The sequence below is a fragment of the Balearica regulorum genome, chromosome 8 (assembly GCF_011004875.1).
Source record: "Balearica regulorum gibbericeps isolate bBalReg1 chromosome 8, bBalReg1.pri, whole genome shotgun sequence".
Classification (NCBI taxonomy): Eukaryota; Metazoa; Chordata; class Aves; order Gruiformes; family Gruidae; genus Balearica; species Balearica regulorum.
Genome location: NC_046191.1, coordinates 15,268,349 through 15,283,173, shown reverse-complemented (window position 1 = coordinate 15,283,173; position 14,825 = coordinate 15,268,349). Strand labels below are relative to the sequence as shown.

The 14,825-nt window shown below is 41.9% G+C and overlaps 1 protein-coding gene across 17 annotated transcripts in view; it reads right to left on the bottom strand.

Moving 5' to 3' along the window:
• ADGRL2 (adhesion G protein-coupled receptor L2) overlaps positions 1-14,825 on the bottom strand; it is a 394,446-nt gene that overhangs the window by 69,738 nt on the left and 309,883 nt on the right. For all 17 annotated transcript variants that reach the window (XM_075759768.1, XM_075759776.1, XM_075759770.1 and 14 more), the window contains one exon: positions 1,810-2,023. In XM_075759768.1, the coding sequence (XP_075615883.1) occupies positions 1,810-2,023 (214 nt within the window). The remainder of the gene's footprint in view (positions 1-1,809; positions 2,024-14,825) is intronic.

Sequence of the window (14,825 nt, the reverse complement as noted above, 5' to 3'; positions counted from 1 at the left end):
CTTAATGACAAGAACTGAGAAAGAAAACTACAAAAGCAAACTTCCAAATTACTATAAATGCCAGACAAAAATAGAAAGAAAAGTGTCAAAAGATCTTTGCCATTTGTTCAGAAAAAAAAAAAGAACAAAAATGAAAAACTCTCTCTGAGCATAGATATTCTGAACCAATGTCATAGATGTGATCACAATTTCATTTTAATCTGCTGAAAAGAGGGTAAGAGTGGAAGATTGGGGAAGGTAAAAAATATTCTCTGCTATCAGAAACTTACAGTTGATTAATTGAAAGGGGAGGGTTGACATTTCAGCTTTCCAGTAACAGTTTGATGTCACTTTAGCAAGATTGTGCCTCTATATTTGCCTCTGACTACCTTAATCTGTATATTTGTAGTGAACATACGGAGAACTTTGATCAAAACACAAGATGCATTTTACACAACAAGGAAGTCTACAGTGAGGCACTACGTTTACAAAAGCAATTGAAGGTGGTTTCAAAGGGAGTTGACAGATTAGAGGATGATGACACTGCTGCTGCAGTCTCAATGGAAATCTGGCTTGGTCTAATTAACAACAACGAACTAGAACCACAAAAAGATAATTCAAACATGATTTAAAGGAGTTATATTAGCTTTCCACTAGCGTAGCGATGGAGCCTTTCCCTTACTGATCACAGAACAAGTTACAGGTTGAACACAGACCAAGAATAAAAGGCCTGATATCCTTAATTTACCTCCAGCATTTGAAATTGAAGCCTGAGACCTAGCCCACTTGACTACAGAAGTAGAAGTATTCACATGAAAATGATAAAAAAATTGTACGAGTCACACTCATGACGACTTGAGTGAAGTGGGAAATCAAACCGGAAGATTATTTTTAAGACGTGACTATATGTTCCTGAGCGCTACCGTGTTCAAACAGAACACACTAAATGGAGCAGAGCATGGAGGACGACTTGCGTGTTTCCTTTGACATACCCGTGTACGTGCACCAGAAAGCTCCCAGGTTATTCCCACCCCCTTTTTGTTCAGATTCCTCACCCTAGGAAAAATGCACTGGGACGACAACTTCCCACCAATCCTGAACTTATTCAGGCTTGTCGTTTAAGCCAGTAACAATGCCAGCGACTGATTTGTGCTGACTTTTCCACAACTGTCAGTACCACGTGACTGCTGCCCGTACGCAGCTTGTAGCACAGGAATTTCTGTGAATCTCAGTTCTGATACACCTTTCGTACTAAAACCACTTTTACTGGCTCTTCTTGACTGATTGTCTTCTCTGAATGACAACTGCTGTCACTAAGACATAATATAACTTGTGCTTATATGCATATATGCTTCTGTACACACATGTATAATGACATATAATGATTCTGGCATTTTCCATTGGATGTATTTTACAGGTGGGAACTATGGCAATGATTTACTGCATTCATAGGAAATGTGCAACCTTGCCAGGGAATGTAGAAGTTACTGAAAAATGCAGCAGCCATTTGGACACATTTTGGGTGCTGTTTGACCACGTAAAAGACAAGGAGACAGGGAATCTCCAAATAAGTGAATTGTTCCATTCTTCTTGCAGTTGTCTTCTTGCTTTTTAACTGTCGCTCATGGAATTTAAAAAAAACCCACAAACCTCTCTAACTGCAATTGATAGTTTTTATTTCCTTCTAATATTACTAGATAGAAATAACACTACCGTAAGAGCAAATTGGCAACTACAAGTCAGCATTTCCTACAGTATATACCTCTTACCATAGTAATTCAGGCATTTTTCCTCTTTAGTCCTCAAAATGATTTTTTTTTTTTTTTTTACCTTTGTGTCATAATTTTGTAGGCATCTGGAAGGAAGCATTCTGTGTTCTCCATCTGGAAAGGGTCAGCATCACAAATCTTGTCATCTGTCCGTCCATAGTTAGCACTTTCTATCATAATAACATCGCTTCCTGGACACCGGAGGTCAATGGAGTAGCCTTCGCAGGAGAGCTCCCTCCTAACCAAACCAAACGGTAGTGCTGCTCGGCTGAAACCTACCAAAAAAAAAAAAAAAAAAAAAAAAGAAAGGGAAAAAGAGGGATTGAGCCTAAAGGATATATTGCATTGGATTATTCTTTTTCTGTCACATAGGCACTAACTCTCCTCAGTGTGCTGAAGAAGAGCACCTTTAAACCGTTTGACCTGGCACCATGTTAAATGAAGCATCTTTCATGAAACTGTCACATCCCTACACCACTGCTGCTGTGTCCCTTACCTGGGAAAGGAGGAAACTCCTCTTCACTTTTTCTAACCCCTGCCAGGGCAGACAGTGGCGCCTGCCTGCGCGGTTACCTTCCACGTTCCCATTCCCACCTCTTTTTTCTCTGCTTCTTTCTTCTCCTCTCTTTGGGCACGGTCAGACAGGTCATGTCTGAAAGTGGGAAGCAGCAGAGCAGGCAGGATTTGCAAATGCAAAAGTGATTTTAAAAAACCAAAACAACAACAAAAAAACAAAGCCACAGTTCCAACTTCATTAGTCTTTCTTAATTTGTATCTTCCTTTCTCCAGGAAGAGTTGTTTTGCTTAACTATTTTATGTCCCCAGCATGGACATGTCTGTGTCACCAGATCCAATATACATGCCCATACTTCACCTAGCTGAATTTCAGTGCTCCTTACTGCGCATTTTACATAAATTAAACCACAGATAAGATTTTGAAAAAAATATGATCGGTACAGCAAACTGCAGCTGTGTTCTGCATAAAATCTCCCTGTCCCTCCCAAAAATTACGTATGTGTTTCAGGGAATTCTGATTTTTAACATGTTTTTCTGCATGAGAGAATTCCTAAAAATAGGTAGCTTCTCTAAGAGTAATGAAGCAGTATCAAATGCTTTAGAAACAAAACAACGGTCCAGATAGTCATCCAAACGTTTTGTCTTTTACAGACATTTCTTCATGCAAAAAATACAGTGTATCAAAAAACAACTGTAGCTGGTATACTTCACTTTCTTGCACACTGCTGCTAGTGTATTACTATTAAACAGAGTATTTCTGTTTCTTACAAAATGTTTGCATTACTGTTTTTGGAAGATAAAAGTTGGGTAACATGATAGTGTTAAATATATATTCCTTTAAAATAGTAAATGCTTTCGAAATTTTCAACAGAATCAGAGATACTTCCTATTTTTTAAAAAAGTCATCCTAATACACAAGGCCATTAATATTTCAGTGCAGGCTGCTGGAAACAAGTTGTGACAGCAAAGGGAAACAGCTAGTAGTATGGAAAGTTGGAGCTCTATGGTGTTTTGAAGGCAAAGAAAATAAACTTTTCTTAAAAAGTGTGATGCGTTAGAAGAGGCAAGGAAGCAAGGATCTAAAAAGATGAAGAACAACTTGAGATAACCCCTTGATAGCAAATTTTCACACGAACCAGAGGCTGTCACTTTTTCTACTGAATTAATGATCTGTGGATTAAAACTCCTAGTGTATGACGATGATGATCCGTTAGGAGCGCAGAACAGAGCTGCTGATAACGATGATGCCAGTGTCAGGATGTGGCTCCCTGCCAGGCAGAGCCCACCTTCCCGTCCGCCCCTCCACCTGCACGCCCCTGCCTTCCCCTCTGCACCAGCGCCAGCGTCGGTCCGATGCGCGCAGGGAAGTAACGAATGCGAGCGGCCGGTCTGACTCTACCCTCTCTCTGCTGCACAAGAACCGATGAGGTCTCAGAGGACCGGCTCTTTGGCACAAGGGCAAGGCCAGAGTGCAGCAAGCAGGTCTGCCTTTACCTTACACATCCTACATGAAACGGGTACCATTACTCTGCCAGTATGTTTCAGCATTTGTCAATCTGGGAAGATGCCATATTGCTGTAGAAAGCACCACAGTTCCGTCTCAAATTCGCTCCTGGCCGTCGGTTTGGCTGCACGTACCACGCGCAATAGCAAACACTATTATTAGAGGCTTGCTGAAGTATCATGAACTGAAAGCTGGAAAGAGCTAAGACACGAATCCATCACATTAACACCCTACATGTTCCTCCCATGCAGCAAATTAATACAACGAAGACAGAAGCTGCTCACGGCTCAGTGAGGGCGTGAAATGGGCACAGAGAGGGGTACGCGCAAAGCCCCCACCACAACTGCATACAGCAGCTCCTTTGATTAATTACCATCACGACAGCCGCGGTGGGACCAAATATAATGCTGCTAGTGACTGCCATTCCTACATCCTACCGCTCCTGTCAAATTTAATGCCGTCCACGTAACGCTCATCCCTCCAGCTGGCGGCAATGGTGCCTGTACCTCCTGCACTCAGCAGGGCTTCCTCCAGCGCACAACTGCCATGGCCTGGCCGAGGACTCTGGCCGCCCCCTCCCTCCATCCCTGCCGCCCACAGGACCCCCACTCGTGCTGTCACATGGACGCACGGCCCCACTTTTGGGTTGCGATCAGCAAGGAGGGGACCAGAGGCTTCGGCTCTCCAAAGGGGATTTTTGCGGAAGGGCAGAGCGGGGAGGGACGGGGATGCGCAGCGTACAGCCGCTGAGGTGTGGGCGGCTACGCATGCAGCGTCTGTGCAGCAGCAGGTCAGACGTGTGGATGGTTATGGGGCCAGGGCTGACAAACCCACCCCGAGCTACCTGTGAGCAGCACTGAACCCTTACTGCAGATCCTGCAGCACGGCCTCCACTTCTGCCTGGAAATACCGTGCATCCAAACAGGAGACCTCCGCAGTTTGTTACAGAGATCAGCTGCCTGCAAATCTTATTTCATCATCTATAGCAACTGCTATAAGTACTACGAATGTGTTTTATCCTGCAATTTTTCCCCCTGCAGGCATCCGTGAGAAGTTCTGTATTAGGACAAACATTAAAAATACTAGAGGAACGTTAGATCACTCCACAGGCAACAGCAGACACACCTGCGATTGTAATGTAGGTGTTACATTGCAAAAGCAGCAAGCAATAAAGCAAAACAATGCAGCATGCGTTAGGTGGGGAGACTACTCTAAGGAATCTCTATGGTGCAGAAAGAATTTTAACTGAATAAATAAATTAAAAGTCCACTAACAAAGCTGCTGTGATCTTTATTCTGAAGCTTTATTTGTAATCTTTTCCTATCAACAAAGAAAAAATAAGCATATCAACAAGCAAAGTGTAATTCAATCCATCTTGCAACCCTGACAATCGAAGAAAGAACTAGTGGGAGGCCCTGTGAGCGAAAAATCAATATTGCAGCTTTGTGCCGTGCAAATGTGAATACTGCCAAATAGCAGTGCTTAGGGTAAAATGAACTGTTTTGCTCCATTTTCTCCTCTCTGAACAAATGATTTTGAAACGACAGCTTTTTTTGGAGCTATAAAATGTCAAGCAATAACTCCCCATGCTTTAGGCAAGTGATTGGAATAAACACCTCTTGGCAACAGGTGCAATGACTTAGGACTGAAATTCATTTACATTCAGGAGATAATTCCCAATAAACAGATGCACTGCCACAGGATGGAAGTTTGAACGACCGGCATCTGAATGCTGCCGCCTGGTTCTGCATCATTCCAGAGCTTTTGAGACCTAAGTATGTGGCTCTGTCAATAATTACTGTTGTCACTGGTAACTTTGTATCTCGAATGCAATTCCTCCTGAATATTTTCAATACTGTATTTTCTAACCAACCTGTGTTCAACCTGCTGCTTGCCTTACTGTACCTCGCAAAAACCTCTTTTCTTCAGCTGTCCTCCTGCAGTCAAAATCAACATTCCTTGTCTTCCTGCTAATTGCCTCAAGGCAAACCCTGCCATGGACGACACCGCTCCTGCCGTCTGCCGCCCAAGAACGCAACGTGCTTCCCAACTGCAAAGACCTTTCTGGTGCCGGGGCTGAGACTTGCAGCACAACCCAAGCACTAACTCAAGTAAGCGTCTATTACAAAATGCAGCATATGCTGTCTCTGATTCATTTGCGTTTGTATGTATTAGTCAGTGTTGGGGGGGGGGGTGTTCAAAAATAGAAGATTAATACTAATAAGAAAAAGAGCATGGTTTCTGTCCTGCTCACCATTTTGATTATAGAAGAGCTTCCTGGCAAACATGTTTCCTGCACGTTTTATCTGCTCACAAATTAGTTGAGTGCAGGCTCTTTATTGAAAGAAGAAAATACACTGCTTTTGCAAAATTGCATTTCTAAGAAAAAAAGGTAGAGGGGATGTTTAGTGGTAATATACATTCTTTAATGCTTTATTGATCAATCCATGTAGAAAAACACATTGAGAAAAAAAAAGTCCAAGTGAAACAACACAAACAAAAATCTTTCCTCTTATACTTCAGCCTATGAAATGAAAAAACACAAGTCCTAAGAAAGAAATGTAATGCAGAACCATGTCTCAGAAATATGTCAAATTCAGATTTGGCTAAAAATTGCTTCATGTAAGTTTGTAACACCTTATTTACCATTCCACTGCCTTGGTTCCTTCATAGAAACGATTCGTCTTTAGAAAGATAACCTAAATTTGTCAAAGTGCAAAGAAAAGTTAATAATTCACAGCATCCTGCCCACTAGCATACCATCTTTTTGAGCTGTCAATAATAAGAGAGTGTGCTAAGTTTGGTAGATAAAAGCAAAAAGCCACCACCACATTTGAATGTTTGCCCAATACACAGGAAAAATCGTGGAATGTAAACAGGCTAACATCAGTACTCCTCGACATCAGAAGCAAGGAACCTTTGATTAAAACTTAAAACACAGAGAAAGTCAACATGGAAATATAAAATTATTTCAAAGAATGCAGATACTGGAAGAACTGAGAATCCAAAACAAATCTTTGCAGAAATAAATATATATGTCTCTGTGAGCAAGGAAATATTGCTTCTTGTGTTATTTGGCTCTCACAGAAAGGTCTTTTGAAAAGAGCACATCTTTTCAAACAGAATGTTTACAGTTGTCTCTTTCACAATCTCTTTTATTTTACCAAATCATGCAACATGATGATTCAAGTTCTACACAAGATGAAGTGATGCATCTTGGGCAGCATTTCAATAATATATGTTCAACAAATGCAAAGCCCGACGAAAACTGTGCTGAGAATCCTCTCCCTCTCCCAGCGAAGCGTGTACGTGCGTGCACGGAGGGAGCACAGAGACAGCTGAACATACTTCGCCATCTGAAAATCATGCAAATGCTCAACATGGGCTCCGCAAAGCTTTTATAATTCTGCAGAAAAGCCTCAGCATCCTGCAGTTTCTAAAGAATCCCACGAACTCTGTCAAGGGAGACTTTTCTCCCCGTCTCTCAGCACCGTATATATTTCACACAGACAAGCATGTTATTTTGTTAAACAGCTTTTAAATTATCCAATCCTGGTCAACAGATCACTACCAACTACTGCAAAGACAGAGGCAATTTAAATGACAACTGCGCTTTCTAATTCTATCTTTGAAGGAAAAAAGTCATTCTGGCAAGCATGTCTATTAAAAGATTACATTGGCACAGTAAGAGCTTCTGATACTGCACAGAGGTCTGGAGTTCACAGCACTCGGCTCTTCTTTCAGGGAAACCCAGCAGCCAGCACACAGCCAGCCTGCGCCGCAGCCCGGCCGACAAAACCCCACTGTTCTGGCGGGGGAAAATCAGGCAGGAAGCGATCATTTCAAAAATATTCTCCTACAGCCATATTCCTTGCCATTTTAAGTATACACTCAGTATTTTTGTTTAGGATGCTGGAAGGAGGGGACATCTAGAGAAAAGGGATTATTTAGTGAAGGAAATCTATTTTCTACTAAGAGACATCTTTCACGGTTTTTTTAACTCAACTCATTCATAAAAACGGGATTAACTCAAAACAAGGTATGCGACACTATGTTCATTATTTGAACTTTAACAAAGAGGCCCAAAGTCCTTAAGAACAGACTTGACCATTTAAATGTGCACATCAATTACACTGCAGCGAGGCAACTATTTCATTGAATAAATTAGCTGCAAGGGGTGATTTTTAACACTGGTTTCTAGAGCTCAGCTTCTCAGACATACCGCTTCATGTTTTAATTACTTGGCTAAAATCTTGAAGCCTGTCTCTTACAAAACAGAAATAGGAATTGCTATCAATAAAAGCTTTCAGAACTACTAAGTAAGTAATGATGGCTTTTTATAAATATTTCTTTTTACATTTTATTAGATTGTGATATAGTCTTTAAAAAAAAAAATCTCTGTCAAATGTTAGTGTTTCTCAAGCTTCAGTGTGAGCAGCAGAATTACAACTGTAAGTAATCTTCTATAATTATATACTTAATATTCAGTGTACATAAACATAAAGCACGGTATGTCTGATTAATGAAACTCAGGACAGAAGCCTGTTACACCCTCTGACTCACACCAGGAGGGGTCCTGCCTTCCAGGTGCACTGAAACTTACTACAATTTTCCCTTTACGTTTTCCAGTCTCCATGCAATTCTCAAAAATATCCCTGTGAGGCCCTCTTCAGCAAAAAAAGAGTCAGGGCTTACCTGCTTTCTGCACCTTGTCGAATGATTCAGCAAAACCTAAAGTGAGCAGCAGCATCGCAGCCTTTTAACGTAACAGCGTCGATCCTTCCCGTGTACAGCTGGCAAGGATCTCATTTAAATTCTCCTAAACAGCTCTCACCCCTCATGCAGAAGAGCGAGAATATGTCTCTCTAGGTAGCAGAATGGGGGGGGGAGGGTGTTGGACTGGATTTTTGTTGGGATTTGTGTTTCGGGTTTTTTAAATAGCAGGAGAGAAGAGTGTGCTACATTGGCAGACCTGCAGACCGAAGTCCTTCAATCATCTGGAACAAGAACAGCCCAGCCAGCAGCCATGCGTGCATCCCCCACATTAGTCCATCATGTCTCAACCCTATTTTGAAGGAATCACCACTATGGGAAAAGAGATAGTTTGGTCTTCATGCCCATTTAATCCTTCACCTCCCTGCTGAGGCTGCCACAAGAGCGCTAATTAATGCTAAACTGTAAAAATGGGCTTCTGCACTTTGAATCCAGCCACACTGAAACTGGATAGAAACCACTAATTCCTTTAATGAAAGTCACCAAACCAGAGCCTGGTTCCTGGCAGCACTTTAGCTATGCCTACATATGGCAGATGGAAACCACGTGATCTAAACATGAAAGTCTAAATATCTAGTGTAAAAATATGCGTGTTGTTGAGTTCTCACTTAGAACCAAATTTTATTCTCATATGCATGCACCTTTCCCATCCCTTTCAGTGGGAGCTGTATGCATGAGAGCAAAACTTTGCCCTCTTGATCTAAAATTATCCCAGTTTGAAACAGTATTCATCTGTCAATGATATTTCTTTTCTTTTGCCAGCCAGATGTCTGTTCTCAGGCTACAAGAATCTCCTTCCTTTTTTCCTTCACATCATACACACTTGATCCTCTGCCAGCTCACAGAAAGCACTCTACCCTTTTCTTTCTTGCCGTTAAATACATTGCATCTTGAAAATTTCTCAAGGCAAGTAAGTCCCATGGTCTCTGTAAGTCTCCCTCCTGGAGGTTATCTCCCGTTTACCAACTGCAAACTCTCTGAGCACACCACCTGTCAGGAAGGAGAAGCTTCTGAATCAGAAACAACCTCTAAAATGGGGAGGTAAGGCACACAAAGGCTGATGTCTCAGAAATATTTTGTCAACAGGATTTCCCGTTGAATTATTTCCTCTGCACAGGATGCTGGTAGCAGAATAAAAATAAATATTCTTTTATTTTCTATAAAAATGTATTTTCACAACAATTTATATCTCCAGTTATCTCCATCATTTTTTTATTGGAAACCATGCGCTGAGGAGGGGAAGGGGAAGAGGAAGAATGGGGGTGTCATTTCCATCAGCAGTATTTAGAGTGAACAGCTGACAAAAGAAATACACTTTTGTTCCCATCTTTAAGAAACCCAAAGCCTTGTCACCTCAGAGGTTGAGAGAAACCATGCAGACATGTACCATTTCCTTGGGAATATGTGCACTGGTGAAAGTTAAATCACTCCAGCAAGTGACATGCTGGTTGCCAATAATAACCCTTGGTGTGCTGTGTACATCGCTTCTTAAATGGTTTATACCCTAACCTGTTTAAGAAAGCAAAACTTTTAATCTCACTAAAATGTAGAAATTGGACCCTGATAATTCTGGCTTATTTTAACGAAAAAGTTATTCTACAAGTGCCAGAGTTTAAAATAGCAAATACGGGCCTAGTGCTAAAAAAATTATCACAGATTTAATCAAAAATATTGTACGATTGCTACCACATGGTAATATTTAGGATCACAGTTGTAAATTTACAAAGGGGGTGCTTTCTTGTTTACAAACAGAAATATATATATACACATTAGAAACAGAGTCAAGCAACAATGTCACAGTTCATATACTCTCTTGTTTCAATAAAATGATGGGGTGGAGTCAATTGTCATAGTATAATTTACAGTGGAAAAATTATGCAGTTAATTTTAATGATGGGAAGTCACTTAAAGAGTGCTTATAAGCATGCAAATAGCACAGCAGTCCCCCTTCTCGTTCACTATAGCTTCCGAAACATTTCTGAGGACTCAGAAGTAGAAGGAAGAAACATAAAGGCTCAAGATCACACAGATGAAACTGCTAAACCAAAACACACAGTCATACCTTTTGAGAACAAGGAGAAGAGCAATGTGATGAATGTACTTTAAGGTAAATGTGCCGTCACTTCAAATATTCCCACAAATAGATATAAGACAAGACTAGCAAGCAATCTCGGAAAATGCCTGTCAGAGTGAAAGGCTTTCTTCCTGACCTTACCTTCTGTGAAATATTTGTGGATTTCTAAAAGACTATTATAGAGAGGAGAGGAATGCACCATGCATAGCTTTTACAACAAACTTAAGGTTCTGGCACAGTCCAGGAACCATGGAATAATCCCACATAGATACTTGAGATCATCCTCTGAATAATAAATTGCATGAAGAAAGGAAAACTATTTAATTGTTTAGAAATAAATAGGTAGTTTTAAAAGCCCTAAAGAATATATGCAGTTCTAGCATGCTCCCTGGGCAACAGGGAGTAAGAATGGCAACACAGGTACCACTTCCAGAGTAAATAAAGGAAATATGCATGTCTGCTACCCTGCCATGCTGCTGTTAATCACTTATAAAGGAACTGCGTATCCATACGCCTTACTGCAAACTGGAAAGACAAGGGAGATAAAGTGACAGGATAGCTAAATTCCACCTGGACTCAAATTCAGGGCTTCTGAATTTAGATTCTGGGTTTTAATCCTGCAATTTTTACGTGTGTGTCCCCCAACTGTCACGATGTGGATGCAAGAATGCTCTCAGCTTTTAGAGGACCAGCTAATGAGTGCTGAAATGAAATAAATGAAAAATCAGGATCCCTGAAATCTCTGAGTACTAAGACAGAAAGTAAACAATTTTCCATAATTATGTGATAGGAGTTCCATAATTAATGCTATTTACATTGGAAAGTAACAAAAGGGATGAATACACACTGTAGCACAACACAGAAAGGAAAACTTTGCATTTGCTAATTACTTCTATTTAGAAGCACAAGTCTAATACCTGAAAGACCGTGCTTCCGAAGTTGTGCATTGATCTTAATATAACCAATAATAAAGGAAAGAACTACGGAAAAAATCGTCATTAGGTGGTCAAGTATAAGCTCAATATCCAGCAAGACAGAAGTACTGCTCCGGTACTACAGATGTGGAAGGTAATTTCCTCACTAATTAATGCATTTTACATAGTGCTTTGCCATACCAGGTCACAGTTTTCTTTTAAAAAAATCTTTCCCTACACATCTAAAGCCAAGTATTTCAGGAGGAGGCAGCTGCGAAGTATAAAAGATCTGATTGCTCCACTTTTTTCCACACCACCTAAAACAACACTTTCCTACCGAAAGCACCGTGTTCTCCTGATACATTATTTAGGTGTACAAACAGGCGGACGGCTTCTGCAAGTCAGAGGGGACGGCTCCAGATCTAACCGCCGGTTTGGGAGGGAGCAGCGGGGCTGCCCAGGAGCTGCGGGTCCCGCAGGGCTGCCGCCTCCTCGCCATCCGGGCCAGCCTCTGCTCCCACCCGCCGGGTCCCTCTGCTCCTCGATCCGTTTACATTGTTGTTTCTTCTACGGCGGTGAGTTTTATTAATCAAGATAATTTCCAGAGCGAGCTCAGAGCGTGATCAAAGGAGCCATTATGGCAGCGTAATTGAGGAGGGAGTTGTTAATCTTCCGGGGATGCCAAGGAGGGAAGGAGAAGGTTAGGGGTGTCCAAAGGAGGCAGGAATGAGCAGGTGTTAGGGTAACTGTTTAAATTAGGCATCCTGACATAATCATTTATAACAGAGGCTTTAGACTCCCTGGAAGGCACTAAAGCTGGATAGCCTATCTATTCTGCTTAGTAAGAAAGCGGCATTTATTTTGGTACAAATAGCGATTTTAGTAAGTCTGCGCTACCCACAAAGCCAGCTGTATTTATGAAACTGTTCTCTGCAATTTCTGCAATCCCACAGTAGTACTGCGGTGCCTCTTCCATCTCTGCCACTGCTGAATTTGAAGTCCAGATCCTTAACTGGTTTCAGCAATGTATGGCCCATGTTATCTTTAAATACACAATAAAGACAATGTTTGAACTCCAAAACCAAACAGAACCCTATTTTTCACAACGACGGTTTTCACATACGCAAGCCTCTAGAAGATTACAACGGTACTTTCTGAATCAAATGCAAAATACAGAAACAATATTATCTCCCACTGAAATGCTGTCATCTCTGAACGACGTGTTGAGATCCAACATTATACAACTCTTCATAGTAGTAATTTTGTAATATTTTACCTACTTGAAAATAATACGGAATTTTAGGTAAGCAGAATCTTAATTACCCCAATCACGTTCTCATCCTGCATCACTAATGTCATTGGGAGCTCTGTCATTAACCTCAATGAGTGCAGGATAGATTCCTTAGAATTTAACCTGGACACTCAATATTCTTGTTCTAATGAAAAATGCATTAATGAGCTTCATTATTCTACTCCATTTTAAAGAAGCATCTTCAGCAGTCACTTTCCCTCAACAGCCTAATGGGGCACTGGTGCATTAGTGAGCTAGGACTTGACACAAGAGTGTCTAGGTCACTGTAAATCTTATTATCGACTCAATGAGCTTCACGTTCAGCCCACTAAAGGAAGAGCAACACCTATTGACTCACTTCAGGAACTCCCTGCGGTAAAGATGACAAAACGTATATAAACTTCTGAAATTAAAACTGGGGTGGTACAGTTGAAACGACTATAGGTAGTGAAATAAACACAATTAAAACTAAAATTCCTCCCTATAATTAAAAAAATGACACATTTTTTTCTGTAGTCTGCATGGAGGATGCTCAACCCATTTCAATCACTACCTTTTTTCCAGTCATCTACTGGGACACATTACGGGGAAACTAGTGATCTTCTGTGACCTTCATTTTATTTTATTAAATGCAGCAGACACCTCATGCTGAATACGAAATAAAAAATATGCAACCCAGGAAAGTACTTTAAGAAAAAATGCCCTTTGGAGGACCCAATTTCAGACTTGATATTTAATGACACAGATTTGCCAATGACATTTGAATAAAAGTCTCTATTGTGTGTATTATTGTGTTCAAAATTCTATTCTGAATTACTAAATTTAGAACAGGCCCCGCAGATCACGATTCAGTCACTGCTTTGTAAAGGTGGGAAATACGTATTTGAAACAGCTGTGAAGTTAGAGCAGACTACCTGTACTTCCCAACTTCAGCCACATTTTAGGAGAGGATTTCTGTTTCAAATACCTATCCAATCGGTAGTAGTAAAAAACCTCCCAAGTATCAAAACCCACTCTTTGTTTACACAACAGTGGCTGATGTACCGCTAATAAAGCCTTCAAGGAGAAAATAATGTGAATTGCCCGAGCAAGGGAAACCGGCACTTGCAGCCGCTATTTCATCTTTCCCATCGCTGGAAGGACAATGGGGGAGTATCACTTGTTGCAGTCCCTCGCCTTTGAGAAGCGGAGGGGGCAGGCTGGTGATGCAGATGTCTATTATCCCTGCTAGTAAGGGCAGATTAACAAGTCATCACCCAACATAATAGCCACTGCATTTCAGTTAACTGCTGTCTGAGCGGCCTAAATTCCAAACGCTAGCCGCCGAGCCTCATCTGTAGCTGCTGCGGACCCACTCCAACCTGGGATAGGTGTGGGTCGGAACAACGGTGCGGGGGTATTCAAATTTGGAAGGGAGGGGGGAACTTATGGAAATCCCTCTCCCTAATTAAATGAGAGAATGAGAGTTTGAAGTGGTAAATAATAAATCACAAAGAATCCTCAATCTGGTTACCAAGGAAACCAGTATGCCTCTGCCATAATTGCTGTGAGCCCAATCTTGCCCTTTTTGACATCAAGCCTTATCACGCATTCCGGTCAGAGACTGAGAAAGCAGCTTTTCTAGTCCTCTCAGACAAGCCCGTAACCTGCAGCGAGCTGGCCCGGGCGCGGCCGCACCTCCGCGCCCTCCGCCGCCTCCCGCAGGCGGTCACCGGCCGCTGGGCCCAGGCAGCCGCCCTCGGCCCCCGGCTGAGAGACGGGACCCGCCGGCTCCGCCGTGGCATCGGGCGGCCCCAGCAGCTGCGTCCGCTGGAGAGGGACCCCCGACGTACCGTTGCTGACACCCTGGGCCTGGTTATCTCGGCCTGTCACAAGTCCCGGGAAGCTCTAGCTGCCCTCCTCCCCTCAGCTCATCCCCCGGGAAGCGGGCAGCTGCCGTTCATTTAACTCGTGGACGTGTAAGATGCTTATGAAGGAGATGAACAGGGAAAGGGAAGTTCGAGAC